Source organism: Entelurus aequoreus, linkage group LG05, assembly GCF_033978785.1.
Source record: "Entelurus aequoreus isolate RoL-2023_Sb linkage group LG05, RoL_Eaeq_v1.1, whole genome shotgun sequence".
In the NCBI taxonomy this organism is placed as follows: Eukaryota; Metazoa; Chordata; class Actinopteri; order Syngnathiformes; family Syngnathidae; genus Entelurus; species Entelurus aequoreus.
Window position 1 is genome coordinate 46,878,365 of NC_084735.1, and position 14,330 is coordinate 46,892,694.

General features: G+C 37.5%; 1 protein-coding gene across 3 annotated transcripts in view; it reads left to right on the top strand.

The window, feature by feature from the left end:
- The window catches only part of LOC133650704 (HMG box transcription factor BBX), a 44,793-nt gene that overhangs the window by 13,133 nt on the left and 17,330 nt on the right, over positions 1-14,330 (top strand). For 2 of the 3 annotated variants that reach the window (XM_062048268.1, XM_062048266.1), the window contains exons 2-6: positions 2,280-2,455; positions 2,576-2,830; positions 7,484-7,685; positions 7,763-7,830; positions 13,736-13,801. In XM_062048268.1, the coding sequence (XP_061904252.1) occupies positions 2,294-2,455; positions 2,576-2,830; positions 7,484-7,685; positions 7,763-7,830; positions 13,736-13,801 (753 nt within the window). In that variant the 5' untranslated portion in view covers positions 2,280-2,293. The remainder of the gene's footprint in view (positions 1-2,279; positions 2,456-2,575; positions 2,831-7,483; positions 7,686-7,762; positions 7,831-13,735; positions 13,802-14,330) is intronic. The other variant, XM_062048267.1, reaches the window with a different exon arrangement.

Consider the following 14,330-nt stretch of genomic DNA (forward strand, 5'->3'; position numbering starts at 1 on the left):
ATACATATGTATGTATATATGTATACATATGTATGTATATATGTATACATATGTATGTATATATGTATACATATGTATGTATATATATGTATACATATGTATGTATATATATGTATACATATGTATGTATATATATGTATACATATGTATGTATATATATGTATACATATGTATGTATATATATGTATACATATGTATGTATATATGTATACATATGTATGTATATATGTATGTATATATGTATACATATGTATGTATACATATGTATACATATGTATGTATACATATGTATGTATACATATGTATACATATGTATACATATGTATGTATACATATGTATACATATGTATGTATACATATGTATGTATACATATGTATGTATACATATGTATGTATACATATGTATGTATACATATGTATGTATACATATGTATGTATACATATGTATGTATACATACGTATGTATACATATGTATGTATACATATGTATACATATGTATGTATACATATGTATACATATGTATGTATACATATGTATACATATGTATGTATACATATGTATATAGGTATACATGTGTATGCATATGTATGTATATATGTATGCATATGTATATATGTATGCATATGTATGTATATAAGTATACATATGTATGCATATGTATGTATATGTATGTATGTACTGTATATATGTATACATATGTATGTATGTATATATGTATGTACTGTATATATGTATACAAATGTATGTATGTATGTACGGTTTGCATACTGTATATGTATGTATGCATATATGTATGTATATATGTATACATATGTATGTATATATGTATACATATGTATGTATATATGTATACATATGTATGTATATATGTATACATATGTATGTATGCATGCATGTATGTACAGTCGTGGTCAAAAGTTTACATACTCTTGTAAAGAACATAATGTCATGGCTGTCTTGAGTTTCCAATAATTTCTACAACTCTCATTTTTTTGTAATAGAGTGATTGGAGCACACACTTGTTTGTCACAAAAAACATTCATGAAGTTTGGTTCTTTTATGAATTTATTATGGGTCTACTGAAAATGTGACCAAATCTGCTGGGTCAAAAGTATACATACAGCAATGTTAATTTTTGGTTACATGTCCCTTGGCAAGTTTCACTGAAATAAGGCACTTTTGGTAGCCATCCACAAGCTTCTGGTTGAATTTTTGACCACTCCTCTTGACACAATTGGTGCAGTTCAGCTAAATTTGTTGGTTTTCTGACATGGACTTGTTTTTCAACATTGTCCACACGTTTAAGTCAGGACTTTGGGAAGGCCATTCTAAAACCTTGATTCTGGCCTGATTTAGCCATTCCTTTACCAGTTTTGACGTACGTACGTACATACTGCCAACGATGTGAAATCTAATTTCCCCTCAGGGATTAATAAAGTATTTCTGAATCTGAATATATATATATATATATATATATATATATATATATATATATATATATATATATATATATATATATATATATATATATATATATATATATATATATATATATATAGATATATATATAGATATATATATCTATCTATCTATCTATCTATCTATCTATCTATCTATCTATCTATCTATCTATCTATCTATCTATCTATCTATCTATCTATCTATCTATCTATCTATCTATCTATCTATCTATCTATCTATCTATCTATCTATCTATCTATCTATCTATCTATCTATCTATCTATCTATCTATCTATCTATCTATATATATATATATATATATATATATATATATATATATATATATATATATATATATATATATATATATATATATATCACAGATACTGTCTAAATACTTGAAGGTCTGATCATTTGACAGAATGCAGTTACTTAGTAGAGTAACAACCCTGAACCCAAATGTTTTCACCTCCGTATGCATTTGATTTGTGTGTGATATTCAGCATGTTTTAGCTTTTAAACGATTGAGTTAATGCCAAAGATCTCAATTTTGGTCTCATCTATACACTTGACATTCTTCCAAGCAATCTGATACAAATGTTCTCTTCAAGATTTCTGAGTGTCTATCCAGAAAAAAACATTTATAAGATTTTCATAAGAAGATAATTAATAATAAAGGGAACATGTTGTGTAGTCTAACTCCTGATTGAATAGTTAATTGATTTAAAAAGTGTTTCTGGCTAAACATGTCTCTATAGTGTACATGTTGTTATTTTACAGTTTTTGTATGTGCATGGTCTTTTTCTGTTGTTATTAGGTGCGGGAAATACAATGAAGGGTGAAGGAAGGTGTAAGGAGCCACCTGTTGTACGGGAGGTCACTGGAAAGCGACCCAAACGGAAGTGCCTGCAGTGGCATCCACTGCTCTCTAAAAAGGCACTGGATTTCTCTGAGGAGGAAGAAGAAGAAGAGGATGAAGAGGATCTGAAGAAGGTGATTTGTTTTCTCAGACTGATCTACAGTATTTATATTTACTAAACAATCTTTATCAAAAGGAAGTGATTGGCAACATGTTTCAGTTAAGAAAGTATGTCTTCACTGTTGTATGTTCAGCAGGCACTGCTGTGTGACCAGGATATGATGTCTCAAGCCCAAGGTGGAGACACACCAGAGGAAGAAGAAGATTCAAATGAGCAGCGGGCTCGCAGGCCAATGAATGCTTTTCTTCTCTTCTGTAAACGCCATCGTTCCCTTGTGCGACACGAGCACCCTCGTTTGGACAATCGTGGGGCCACCAAGATCCTGGCTGACTGGTGGGCCGTGTTGGAACCCACAGAGAAGCAGAAATACACTGATATGGCCAAAGAGGTAAGCTAACTGGTTGGCCATTTTCTATATATGAAGCAATATGACTGAATGTACTGTACAGTAGTTGCAGAGGTTGGCTGATGAGCCAGCAGATCTAGTGCGTGATGCAGCAGTATCACATGCTAATTGCTGCGTTAGTGTCCAACAATAAGCTGACCGGTACAAAACAGAAGAAACTGAGGGACTTACTACCATTACCGCCTGATTTTCTAGAAGCCATGAAGATGCAGTAATGAAAAAAAAACTAAAGCACACTTCTGGCCATCACAATAAAATCTTTGTGCGTTATATCCTGTCTGACTGCGCTAACAAAAAAAGTGTCTGAGATAAAATAGCGACGATATTTACTGCTATTAGTCGTGTCTCGAGATCTTGCGAGAACATGAAGATACACTTGTAAAGAACATAATGTCATGGCTGTCTTGAGTTTCCAATAATTTCTACAACTCTTACTTTTTTGTGATAGAGTGATTGGAGCACATACTTGTTTGTCACAAAAAAGTATAGTTTGGTTCTTTTATGAATTTATTATGGGTCTACTGAAAATGTGACCAAATCTGCTGGGTCAAAAGTATTCATACAGCAATGGTAATATTTGGTTACATGTCCCTTGGCAAGTTTCACTGCAATAAGGCGCTTTTGGTAGCCATCCACAAGCTTCTGGCAAGCTTTTCGTTGAATTTTTGACCACTCCTCTTGACAAAATTAGTGCAGTTCAGCTAAATGTGTTGGTTTTCTGACATGGACTTGTTTCTTCAGCATTGTCCACACGTTTAAGTCAGGACTTTGGGAAGGCCATTCTAAAACCTTAATTCTAGACTGATTTAGCCATTCTTTTACCACTTTTGATGTGTGTTTGGGGTCATTGTCCTGTTGGAACACCCAACTGCACCCAAGACCCAACCTCCGGGCTGATGATTTTAGGTTGTCCTGAAGAATTTGGAGGTAATCCTCCTTTTTTATTGTCCCATTTACTCTCTGTAAAGCAGCAGTTCAATTGGCAGCAAAACAGGCCCAGAGCATAATACTACCACCACCATGCTTGACGGTAGGATGGTGTTCCTGGGATTAAAGGCCTCACCTTTTCTCCTCCGAACATATTGCTGGGTATTGTGGCCAAACAGCTCAATTTTAGTCTCATCTGACATCATATGGACAAAGATAAGACCTTGTGGAGGAAAGTTCTGTGGTCAGATGAAACAAAAATTGAGCTGTTTGGTCACAACAGTATTGTGCCCTGGGTCTGTTTTGCCGCCATATTGCAGTGAAACTTTCCAAGGGACATGTAACCAAGTATTAACATTGCTGTATGTGTACTTTTGACCCAGCAGATTTGGTCACATTTTCAGTAGACTCATAATAAATTCATAAAAGAACCAAACTTCATGAATGTTTTTTGTGACCAACAAGTATGTGCTCCAAATCACAAAAAAATAAGAGTTGTAGAAATTATTGGAGCCATGATATTATGTCTTTACAAGTATATGTAAACTTTTGACCACAACTGTATTTCTTGTTTAGAGAAAAGCTGTCTCGCGGAGAGAACACAGCCAGAAGTTGTTTTTTTGTTAGTTTAAATAGAAGCATATCTGTCTGGCCGCACACAAATGATTGGAACTGCACATGAAGTGAAACAAACAGAGCTAGGAAACAAACAATTTAGCCTTGAAGTTCACAGAGCCAGAAGCCGCTCTCCTTAATTTGAGGTACACAGCCAACTCATGCCATATTCCAATCATGGATTCCAAGACGTGACAAAAAAACACCCCGGACACACTGTATTGCTTCCCCACTCCAGCAACCCAGAAATATGACGGTACAGCCGAATCGGTGATACACTTAACAGCTGCGTTATCAGAGATGGAGAAGACCACGCAAAGATCTTCAAAATAGACATAAAGTATTTACATATATTCACTCTATATTATACCATTTTTCATTTTTGTTTTTTTGTGGAAACAAGTGCAAAGGTTTTTAAAGACTTCAGAGTGCACCTGCATAGTTTTGTGACACAGACACATTGAAAAATGTTTCCTTGTCCGGTTATATACCTTGTCATAATAGTTTTCTTAAAGCAGGGGCGCTGTCAGGACTATACCTCGCACACTCAACACCTGCGAGGCAGGGGCCCTCGAAATTGTCCCAATTCTACCCCCCTAAACACCGCCCCTGCTTAAAATTAATGTTAAAAATATTTTCTGTTCTTATGAACCCAATATCGTCAAACCCCAAGGTATTGTTTTTTTGCACTTAAAGAAACAATAACTTATAGCAATTTGCAGTTATGGAATTTTGCAGCAGAAGTACACTTTCACTTGCAAGTCTTTTCTTATTTCAAAATGGCATTTTTGAGACTTGAGAAAATCCTTTTACAGTTCAAATTTAAGCGGACCAATTTACAAGTTTGCACTTAAAACCTGTTTATGGTAAAGAAAACACATAAAGTACATTTGTCTTTAGTGAAAGAGTTGAGACACTTTTATTTTTTCTGTGCATAGTCTTATAACCACTTGCAATGTCTACAAAAAGACAAGTGGTAGCTGCATTCAATACCAAATATTTATTTACATGTATTTATCTGAGGACCTAACATGAAACAAAGTAAGTGTTTAGCCAGGCCACTGACAAAAAGGTTGCCACAGCAAAGCAACACACTCAGAGGAAGGACAAATATCCAAGAGCCAGCAAAAAGGTTAAGCGGATCACTGAAAAAGTTGTCAAAAACTGTTGCTTCTGACAACCAGCCCATCTCTGTCATTGAGAATGTGAGTTTTGTTCCCCATCTTTTAGACTGTACTGTATATGGGATATGGATGTGTGATGTTACTACTTTTGAAAAATATTAAAGGGAAGCTGACCATTTAAAGGGGAACTCCACTTATTTGTCTATCATTCACAATCTCTATGTGAAACAAGAACACATAGGGACGGCGTGGCGAAGTTGGTAGAGTGGCAGTGCCAGCAATCGGACGGTTGCTGGTTACTGGGGTTCAATCCCCACCTTCTACCATCCTAGTCACGTCCGTTGTGTCCTTTGGCAAGACACTTCACCCTTGCTCCTGATGGCTGCTGGTTAGCGCCTTGCATGGCAGCTCCCGCCATCAGTGTGAATGTGGAAATACTGTCAAAGCGCTTTGAGTACCTTGAAGGTAGAAAAGCGCTATACAAGTATAACCCATTTATCATTTATTTATGTCTTTCTTTTTTTATGCATTCTAACTCGTAAATAAAAACCAGCAATAGCAACAATGCAGGATTCAGTATGTCTGCCTATAAAGCGCTGTAGAAAATCTCCATCAATGTACACGCTGTAAGTATATACTGTATGTGATAGAGTAACAGGCACATTCATAATAACATTTAATGTTTATGTACTTTACAGATTGATTTCAGACGCACAACGTTCGCTATTTCGTCAACATCAACTACTATTCATGGCAGACTTCATTAAGGTCAAACAAGACTACTTTGGGACAATTGATGATCCAGGACCTTATTTTTTGGGGCCTGAATATACAGTGATTAGCTGCAAGTTTTAGAAGCGAGTAACAAGCAGATCCAGCAAGTACCACTATGGCTAAGTGTTAAACAAGAAATAATAACTCCAAACATAATAAAACAAACACTTAATGTACAATGTCTTCTTTCCGTGGGATGCAGACTGATGGGACGTTTAGATTTCTCAGCACTGAGCTTGAGTCCCCCGACTAGATGATTAATTAATCATAATCCTCACTTCAGACGTTAAAAATAATAATAAAATAAAAAAAGTGGCCGCAAGCGGGCGTCTTTCTCGCAATGTCGGGGTCTAAATTGAATTTCAAAGTTGACCAACTTTTCGACCTATGGCCACAACAACCTTATACTATAGGATAGGATAGGATATACTTTTATTTATCCCCCAATGGTGAAGAGAGATATGATTTATAATCTAGCACAAACTGTCAGCAATCTAAAGGTGATGCAGTAGCTCACCGGCTCAGATGTCAATGGCTGCATGAGCTAGTAACCTTTCTGTGATCAAGGTGCCGTTTTTCTGGGTTAGCTGTTACAATAACAATGTCGCTCATACCTGGTTAATATGAAGGTCATCATATGTAAATGGCTTAATGTCTGTGATTTTGGATGCTTTTTTTGGAGGGCTCTATAGATCACTCTCATTAGCTACATTGTTACCCATCTAGTATGAGTTGGTAACTTTACGAGTTAGAATGCATAAAAAAGAGGAAAAACATGTGTTCTCGTCTCATAAAGGGATTGTGAATGATAGGCGACTTGTCCAGGGTGTACCCCGCCTTCCGCCCGAATGCAGCTGAGATAGGCTCCAGCACCCTCCGCGACCCCAAAATAATAAGCGGTAGAAAATGGATGGATGGAAGTATCTATTTGAGACTTGAAATTGGATCGGATATGAGACCAAAAAATCTGATTGGAATTGGAGGCCATAATTGCTGACTGGGACATCCCTAGTTATACATCCAGCTTTTGTAATGTTTGCAATGCAAAAGAATTGTATGCACAAATCATTATTCAAAATACACTATTCATATACAGTACATATATCTTCATGCTTATTTCGAGGAGGTTTTGTATTAGTTTTTTGGCAGTGACTCTATATTTAATGTTATCCAAACATACTTCTTGTAATTTCAGTACAAAGAGGCCTTCATGAAGGCAAATCCAGACTATAAATGGTGTCCTACCACCAGGAAACCAGTTAAGAGTTCTTCATGTCAAACAGTTTGCACTTCCCGCAAAAAAGTGTGGTCCTGCACATCAAACACATCCAAGGACTCACTCACTGCCAAAAACATGCCCAAAACTGATGTCCCACAGCTGAACTTTGCCATGGCTGGTAGGTACAAACCACATTTGTTTTGTGTGTGTGTATAGAATGAGGCATGTTTTGCTAATGCGATCTGTCATTATCAGATCCTACTAAAATGGGAGGCCTCAGCATGCTGCTGTTAGCTGGAGAACATGCCCTTACAAACAGAGAGGTAAGCTGTTGTTAAAAGTTACCATTTTTTATTTTAGATAGCTTTTTAGAGGGCATGCCAAAGGTATTCAACTAAGGCTTTTCGGGGCCACATTTCCATAAAGCTAAGGACCAGAATATTGGTCTTATTTTGTATATTCCAGAGAACCAGCAATATACTTTTTATTTTGGTCTATTTATTTTGTCAAAGTTACAGGAGCGCTCTGCTGTTTTAAGGACGTTCTGCAAAAAAGATAGTCAAAATCATTTTTATGACAGCACTCTTTAAAGATCTGCTGCAAAAATGTGAGTCTCTCACATGTTTTTTTAAAACTTATGACAAAGACTGGACCTAAAAGAGGACCTTGAGGAACACTACTAGTGTAACTAAAGTTGAATGACTACTGACTGAATCCAAAATAAACAATGTACAACACACCTTAGTTACATAAATCACATTATGAACAAAATAAATGTAACTGTCAAAAAGAGGATTCAAAGGGGTGCCTTGAAGATAGGGCTTGACCAGGGGTGTCAAAAGGTCCGCGAACAGGTTTAATCCTACCCGCGGCCCGAAAGATCAATTTGCTAAATATAAAAATGAGGTGCATTTTTTTTAATGAAAGAAACTGCTGTTCTAAATGTGTCCACTGGATGTCGCAACACTGCCAACACTGTCATCCGTGTTTAATGATAACGTGTCAGCTGACTTTAAGCGCCCTATGGATTGGCTGCCACTACTCCAATCAATGCAGGTGCAAGTTATCAGCTGCTCCTGTTGTGGCTGAAGGCAGACTGTTGCGGTATCAAAGCACGATACCTGCTTTCATTGTAAATTATCCACTCAACGGATAAAATAACGAAATGGTAAGATGCAAAGACTGAAGTCAACTTGACCATCAACTTTTTAGTTAGACTTAGACAAACTTTATTGATCCACAAGGGAAATTGTTCCACACATTAGCTCAGTTACAAAGGATGGAAAGGGGAAGGATGGAAAGGATAATGCACACAAGAGCACAAAAAGAGGGCGAAAACAAAAGGTATAAAGTAGACTAGAAATGTACCATAGTAGCAATATCAAATATAACATATATTTAATATTTACATATTATACTGTATATACAGTATATAATATATACTGATATATTATACTATTATATAATATTTTTATATAATAAATACAATATATAACAAATCCCAATTACCATGTACAATTTTACAGTATATGTAAAAGCTGCAGCAAAAAAAAGGGCAGCATAAAATAGAGAGTAGATATAGCAGGAAATATACATTATAAACAAAGAGAGGTAGCTAACATAGAAGTGGTCAGGTAATGACAGATATCATCTATTGCTGTATGGCGAGTGATTATACAGCTGGAAGGAGTGCGGAATGAAGGAGTTCTTGAATCGACCAATGTGGGAACGAAGCTGAAGGAGTCTTTTGGAGTATGAGCTCCGCTGTCCCTCAATTGCTTGGTGGAGTGAGTGGGCAGGATTGTCCATGATGGCGAGCAGTTTGTCCAGTGTCCTCCTGTCCCCCACTGACACAAACGCCTACAACTGCGTGCCAATAGTTTGGCCAGCTTTTCGGATCAGTTTGTCAATTCGGTTTTAGTCCCTTTTGCTGGTGCTACTCCCCCAACAAACCACTGCAAAGTACAGGGCACTGGCCACGACAGACTGAAAAAAGATTTCCAACAGCTTGCTGCATACATTAAAGGACCTAAGCTTCCTCAGGAAAAATATTCTGCTCATGCCCTTCTTGTATACAGCTTTGCTGTTGTCCTTCCAGTCCAGTCTGCTGTTCAGGTGGACTCCCAGGTACTTGTACTGCCCCACTACTGCCACCTACCGACCCTGGATGTTGATGGGCTCCACAGGGGTCATTTTCTTCTTGATTTCAATGACCAGCTCCTTGGTCTTGTCCACATTAAGGAGCAGATGGTTCGCATGAGACCACTCCACAAAGTCAGCGATCAGTGTCCTGTACTCCAATTCCTGTCCCTCTCCAATACACGCACAGCAAAGTCATCAGAGTATTTCTGCAGGTAACAGGGCCTGGAACTATACCGGAAGTCTGAGGTGTACAATGTGAACAGGAAAGGAGACAGGACAGTCCCCTGTGGAGCACCTACACCACTGACCACAGTATCCGACAGGGGCCTATCAGACAAGTAATCAGTGATCCAGGAGACAATGGATGAACTGACACCCATCCTGAGCAACTTGTCACTCATCAGAATTTGCTGAATTGTGTTAAAGGCACAGGATAAATCAAAGAACATGATCCTCATAGTGCCCCCCCCCCCCCCCCCCACCATCCAGGTGAGAGTGAGCACGATGCAGCAGGTAGATAACAGCATCATCCACCCCTACATGTGGCTGATACGCAAACCGTAGAGGGTCCAGGGAAGGAGCCACCAGGGGTCTCAGCTGAGCCAGCACAAGTCTCTCAAGAGCCTTCATGACATGAGACGTCAGGGCAACCGGTCTGAAGTCATTCAAGCCCGATGGGATGGGCTTCTTGGGCACCAGCACTATGCAGGGTGTTTTCCATAGCGCTGGTATCCTTTCTAAGTAGTTAGAGTTCCATGCAGCGTTTGCAGTTGGTTGAATGCGAGATACGCACCCTGAACTCCATTGTAAAAATGTGTCTTTCTATATTTGTTGTTTGTTCCATTTTATTTTATGCATAAATCTACTATGTTGACATTGGTTAAGTTTGTAGTTATGTTACCTTGATTTTGGCTTTGGTGTCATTTTGATAAATGTTTTGTTTATATTATAATTGTAATATTTGAATGATGATAAATGAATGTGTTGTGGCAGTTGTGGATTTCACCGCAAGGAAACACCTGATTGCTTTTTTTGTTTTTAATGGTGAACTGCCAACATGAGAATCCTGAACAGGAAGTGTTTTAAAGTTTAATGGCTTTGAAAAAACAATGAGACAAGAGTCTAATTTCATTGTTCTTCATGTTTTTTTTTTAAACTGCACCATTTTTTTTCCTCAGAATTTTCAACTAACTCTATGTGTTTTGCCAAGAGGTTTATTTGTAATATGTACACTTTCAGAATGAGCTTGTTCTATTTTTGGCCAAAGTAAGACAAAGAAAACAACCTGAAGTTGTTTTAATGCCATGATTTTACCAATCCGGCCTGCATGGGAATAGATTTTCTTTCATGCGGCCCCTGAGCTAAAATGAGTTTGACACACCTGGGCTGGACAATTAATTGATTTTATATTGTAATCCAATTATTTATGACAGTGTTAAGAAGAATCGAGAAGTATGTGTAGTAATTGTTAAATAATGTTTAAAAACGCTAGTTTGTTAAATATTTATTTTTTCAAAAACCATACCTGTACTTATATTTGTCTCAAAACAAAATTAAAGTCAATTGTAATATTTTAATTGAAAGATTAAAACTATTTGATAGGTAGATAGACTTAGGGCATGATTTGCTAAAGGTTTGCGTGTACTGAAACGCATGCAAACTTTATAGCTCACGCAAAGCTGATATACTCAATGTGTCCAATTTGGATTGTGTCTGTTAAGCAGGGGTCCCCAAACTACAGCCCGCGGGCCGGATCCGGCCCGCCACCGTCCAAAATCTATATATACTGTGTATATATATATTATTTTTTTCTGTCTTTTCTTATCCACTTTGTACCGCTTGCTACTCTCGGTGTCTCCTAGCCGCTCAGGCAAATCATTTTGTCTAAAAATGCATTTTCTCATCGATAACGTGACATCATCGCGCGTGCGGAAAGTGCGCTATATATATCTAATATACAGGTAAAAGCCAGTAAATTAGAATATTTTGAAAAACTTGATTTATTTCAGTAATTGCATTCAAAAGGTGCAACTTGTACATTATATTTATTCATTGCACACAGACTGATGCATTCAAATGTTTATTTCATTTAATTTTGATGATTTGAAGTGGCAACAAATGAAAATCCAAAATTCCGTGTGTCACAAAATTAGAATATTACTTAAGGCTAATACAAAAAAGGGATTTTTAGAAATGTTGGCCAACTGAAAAGTATGAAAATTAAAAATATGAGCATGTACAATACTCAATACTTGGTTGGAGCTCCTTTTGCCTCAATTACTGCGTTAATGCGGCGTGGCATGGAGTCGATGAGTTTCTGGCACTGCTCAGGTGTTATGAGAGCCCAGGTTGCTCTGATAGTGGCCTTCAACTCTTCTGCGTTTTTGGGTCTGGCATTCTGCATCTTCCTTTTCACAATACCCCACAGATTTTCTATGGGGCTAAGGTCAGGGGAGTTGGCGGGCCAATTTAGAACAGAAATACCATGGTCCGTAAACCAGGCACGGGTAGATTTTGCGCTGTGTGCAGGCGCCAAGTCCTGTTGGAACTTGAAATCTCCATCTCCATAGAGCAGGTCAGCAGCAGGAAGCATGAAGTGCTCTAAAACTTGCTGGTAGACGGCTGCGTTGACCCTGGATCTCAGGAAACAGAGTGGACCGACACCAGCAGATGACATGGCACCCCAAACCATCACTGATGGTGGAAACTTTACACTAGACTTCAGGCAACGTGGATCCTGTGCCTCTCCTGTCTTCCTCCAGACTCTGGGACCTCGATTTCCAAAGGAAATGCAAAATTTGCTTTCGTCAGAAAACATGACTTTGGACCACTCAGCAGCAGTCCAGCTCTTTTTTCCAGGGTCAACGCAGCCGTCTACCAGCAAGTTTTAGAGCACTTCATGCTTCCTGCTGCTGACCTGCTCTATGGAGATGGAGATTTCAAGTTCCAACAGGACTTGGCGCCTGCACACAGCGCAAAATCTACCCGTGCCTGGTTTACGGACCATGGTATTTCTGTTCTAAATTGGCCCGCCAACTCCCCTGACCTTAGCCCCATAGAAAATCTGTGGGGTATTGTGAAAAGGAAGATGCAGAATGCCAGACCCAAAAACGCAGAAGAGTTGAAGGCCACTATCAGAGCAACCTGGGCTCTCATAACACTTGAGCAGTGCCAGAAACTCATCGACTCCATGCCACGCCGCATTAACGCAGTAATTGAGGCAAAAGGAGCTCCAACCAAGTATTGAGTATTGTACATGCTCATATTTTTCATTTTCATACTTTTCAGTTGGCCAACATTTCTAAAAATCCCTTTTTTGTATTAGCCTTAAGTAATATTCTAATTTTGTGACACACGGAATTTTGGATTTTCATTTGTTTCCACTTCAAATCATCAAAATTAAATGAAATAAACATTTGAATGCATCAGTCTGTGTGCAATGAATAAATATAATGTACAAGTTACACCTTTTGAATTCAATTACTGAAATAAATCAAGTTTTTCAAAATATTCTAATTTACTGGCTTTTACCTGTATATGTATCTAATATATATATATCTATCTATATATATATATATATATATATATATATGTAATATATATATAAATATATATATCAAATATATAAATATATATATATATATATATATATATATATAAATAATATATATATATATATATATATATATAAATAATATATACATATATAAATAATATATACATATACAGCCCGGCCCCCGGCCAAATTGTTTTAACCAAATGCGGCCTCCGAGTCAAAAAGTTTGGGGACCCCTGCTGTTAAGTGAGCAGAATAAGGCGTGCAATTCATTTTGCGTCTCTGTCTTCAATAACATGCAAAGTATATGCTGATTAGCAAAACTCCCACAATACCCAATGCATATCAATCAATCAAAGTTTACTTATATAGCTCTTAATCACAAATGTCTCAAAGGGCTGCACAAGCCACAACGACATACTTTGCTCAGACCCCACATCAGGGCAAGAAAAAACTGAATCTAATGGGAACAACGAGAAACCTTGGAAGGGACCGCAGATATGCTAAAACATGATATCTTATGTTTACAGTCATCTGTATCTGTGGTGTCAGACAGAAAACCATGCAGACAGTCGGCTCTCTTTCAGCTTGCAGAGGTAAGTTTTTTACCTCAACTTTCTCCTAACGGGGGCATGCAGTATCAAATTCTCTGGTAAAGTTTTTTTCTGATGTGTCTGGTGAATATTGGTTTTCGATCAAGTAATCAAGCACATATCCAAAAAGATACTGCATACAGCAGAGGTGTACGTGGACTTGAGTTATGCCACTTGGACTTGAATCAGATTCGAGTTGCAATTTTGCTGACTTTGGACTAGGCCTGAGCAGTATATCAATTTTATTAATATATTTGAGTTTTGTGTTGCACACGATTTAAATAACAAGTAATCGATTTTTCTCTCCTTTTGCTCCGGCATACTTATCCCCCTTACTTATTTAGTGGCACACATTGAAAAACATGGCTAATGCGAAACATTTGTTCCAAAAAAAAAGAAAAGTGTTGTCAGTACCTTGGTTTTGTGGCAACAGGCTTGGAACAAATGACTGCACACGGCAAATTGTTTAAAAAAGGCAGTAGCACAACAAAGTTATTACTGCATCTGAAACCGAAGTGTCCAGCCAAGTGTG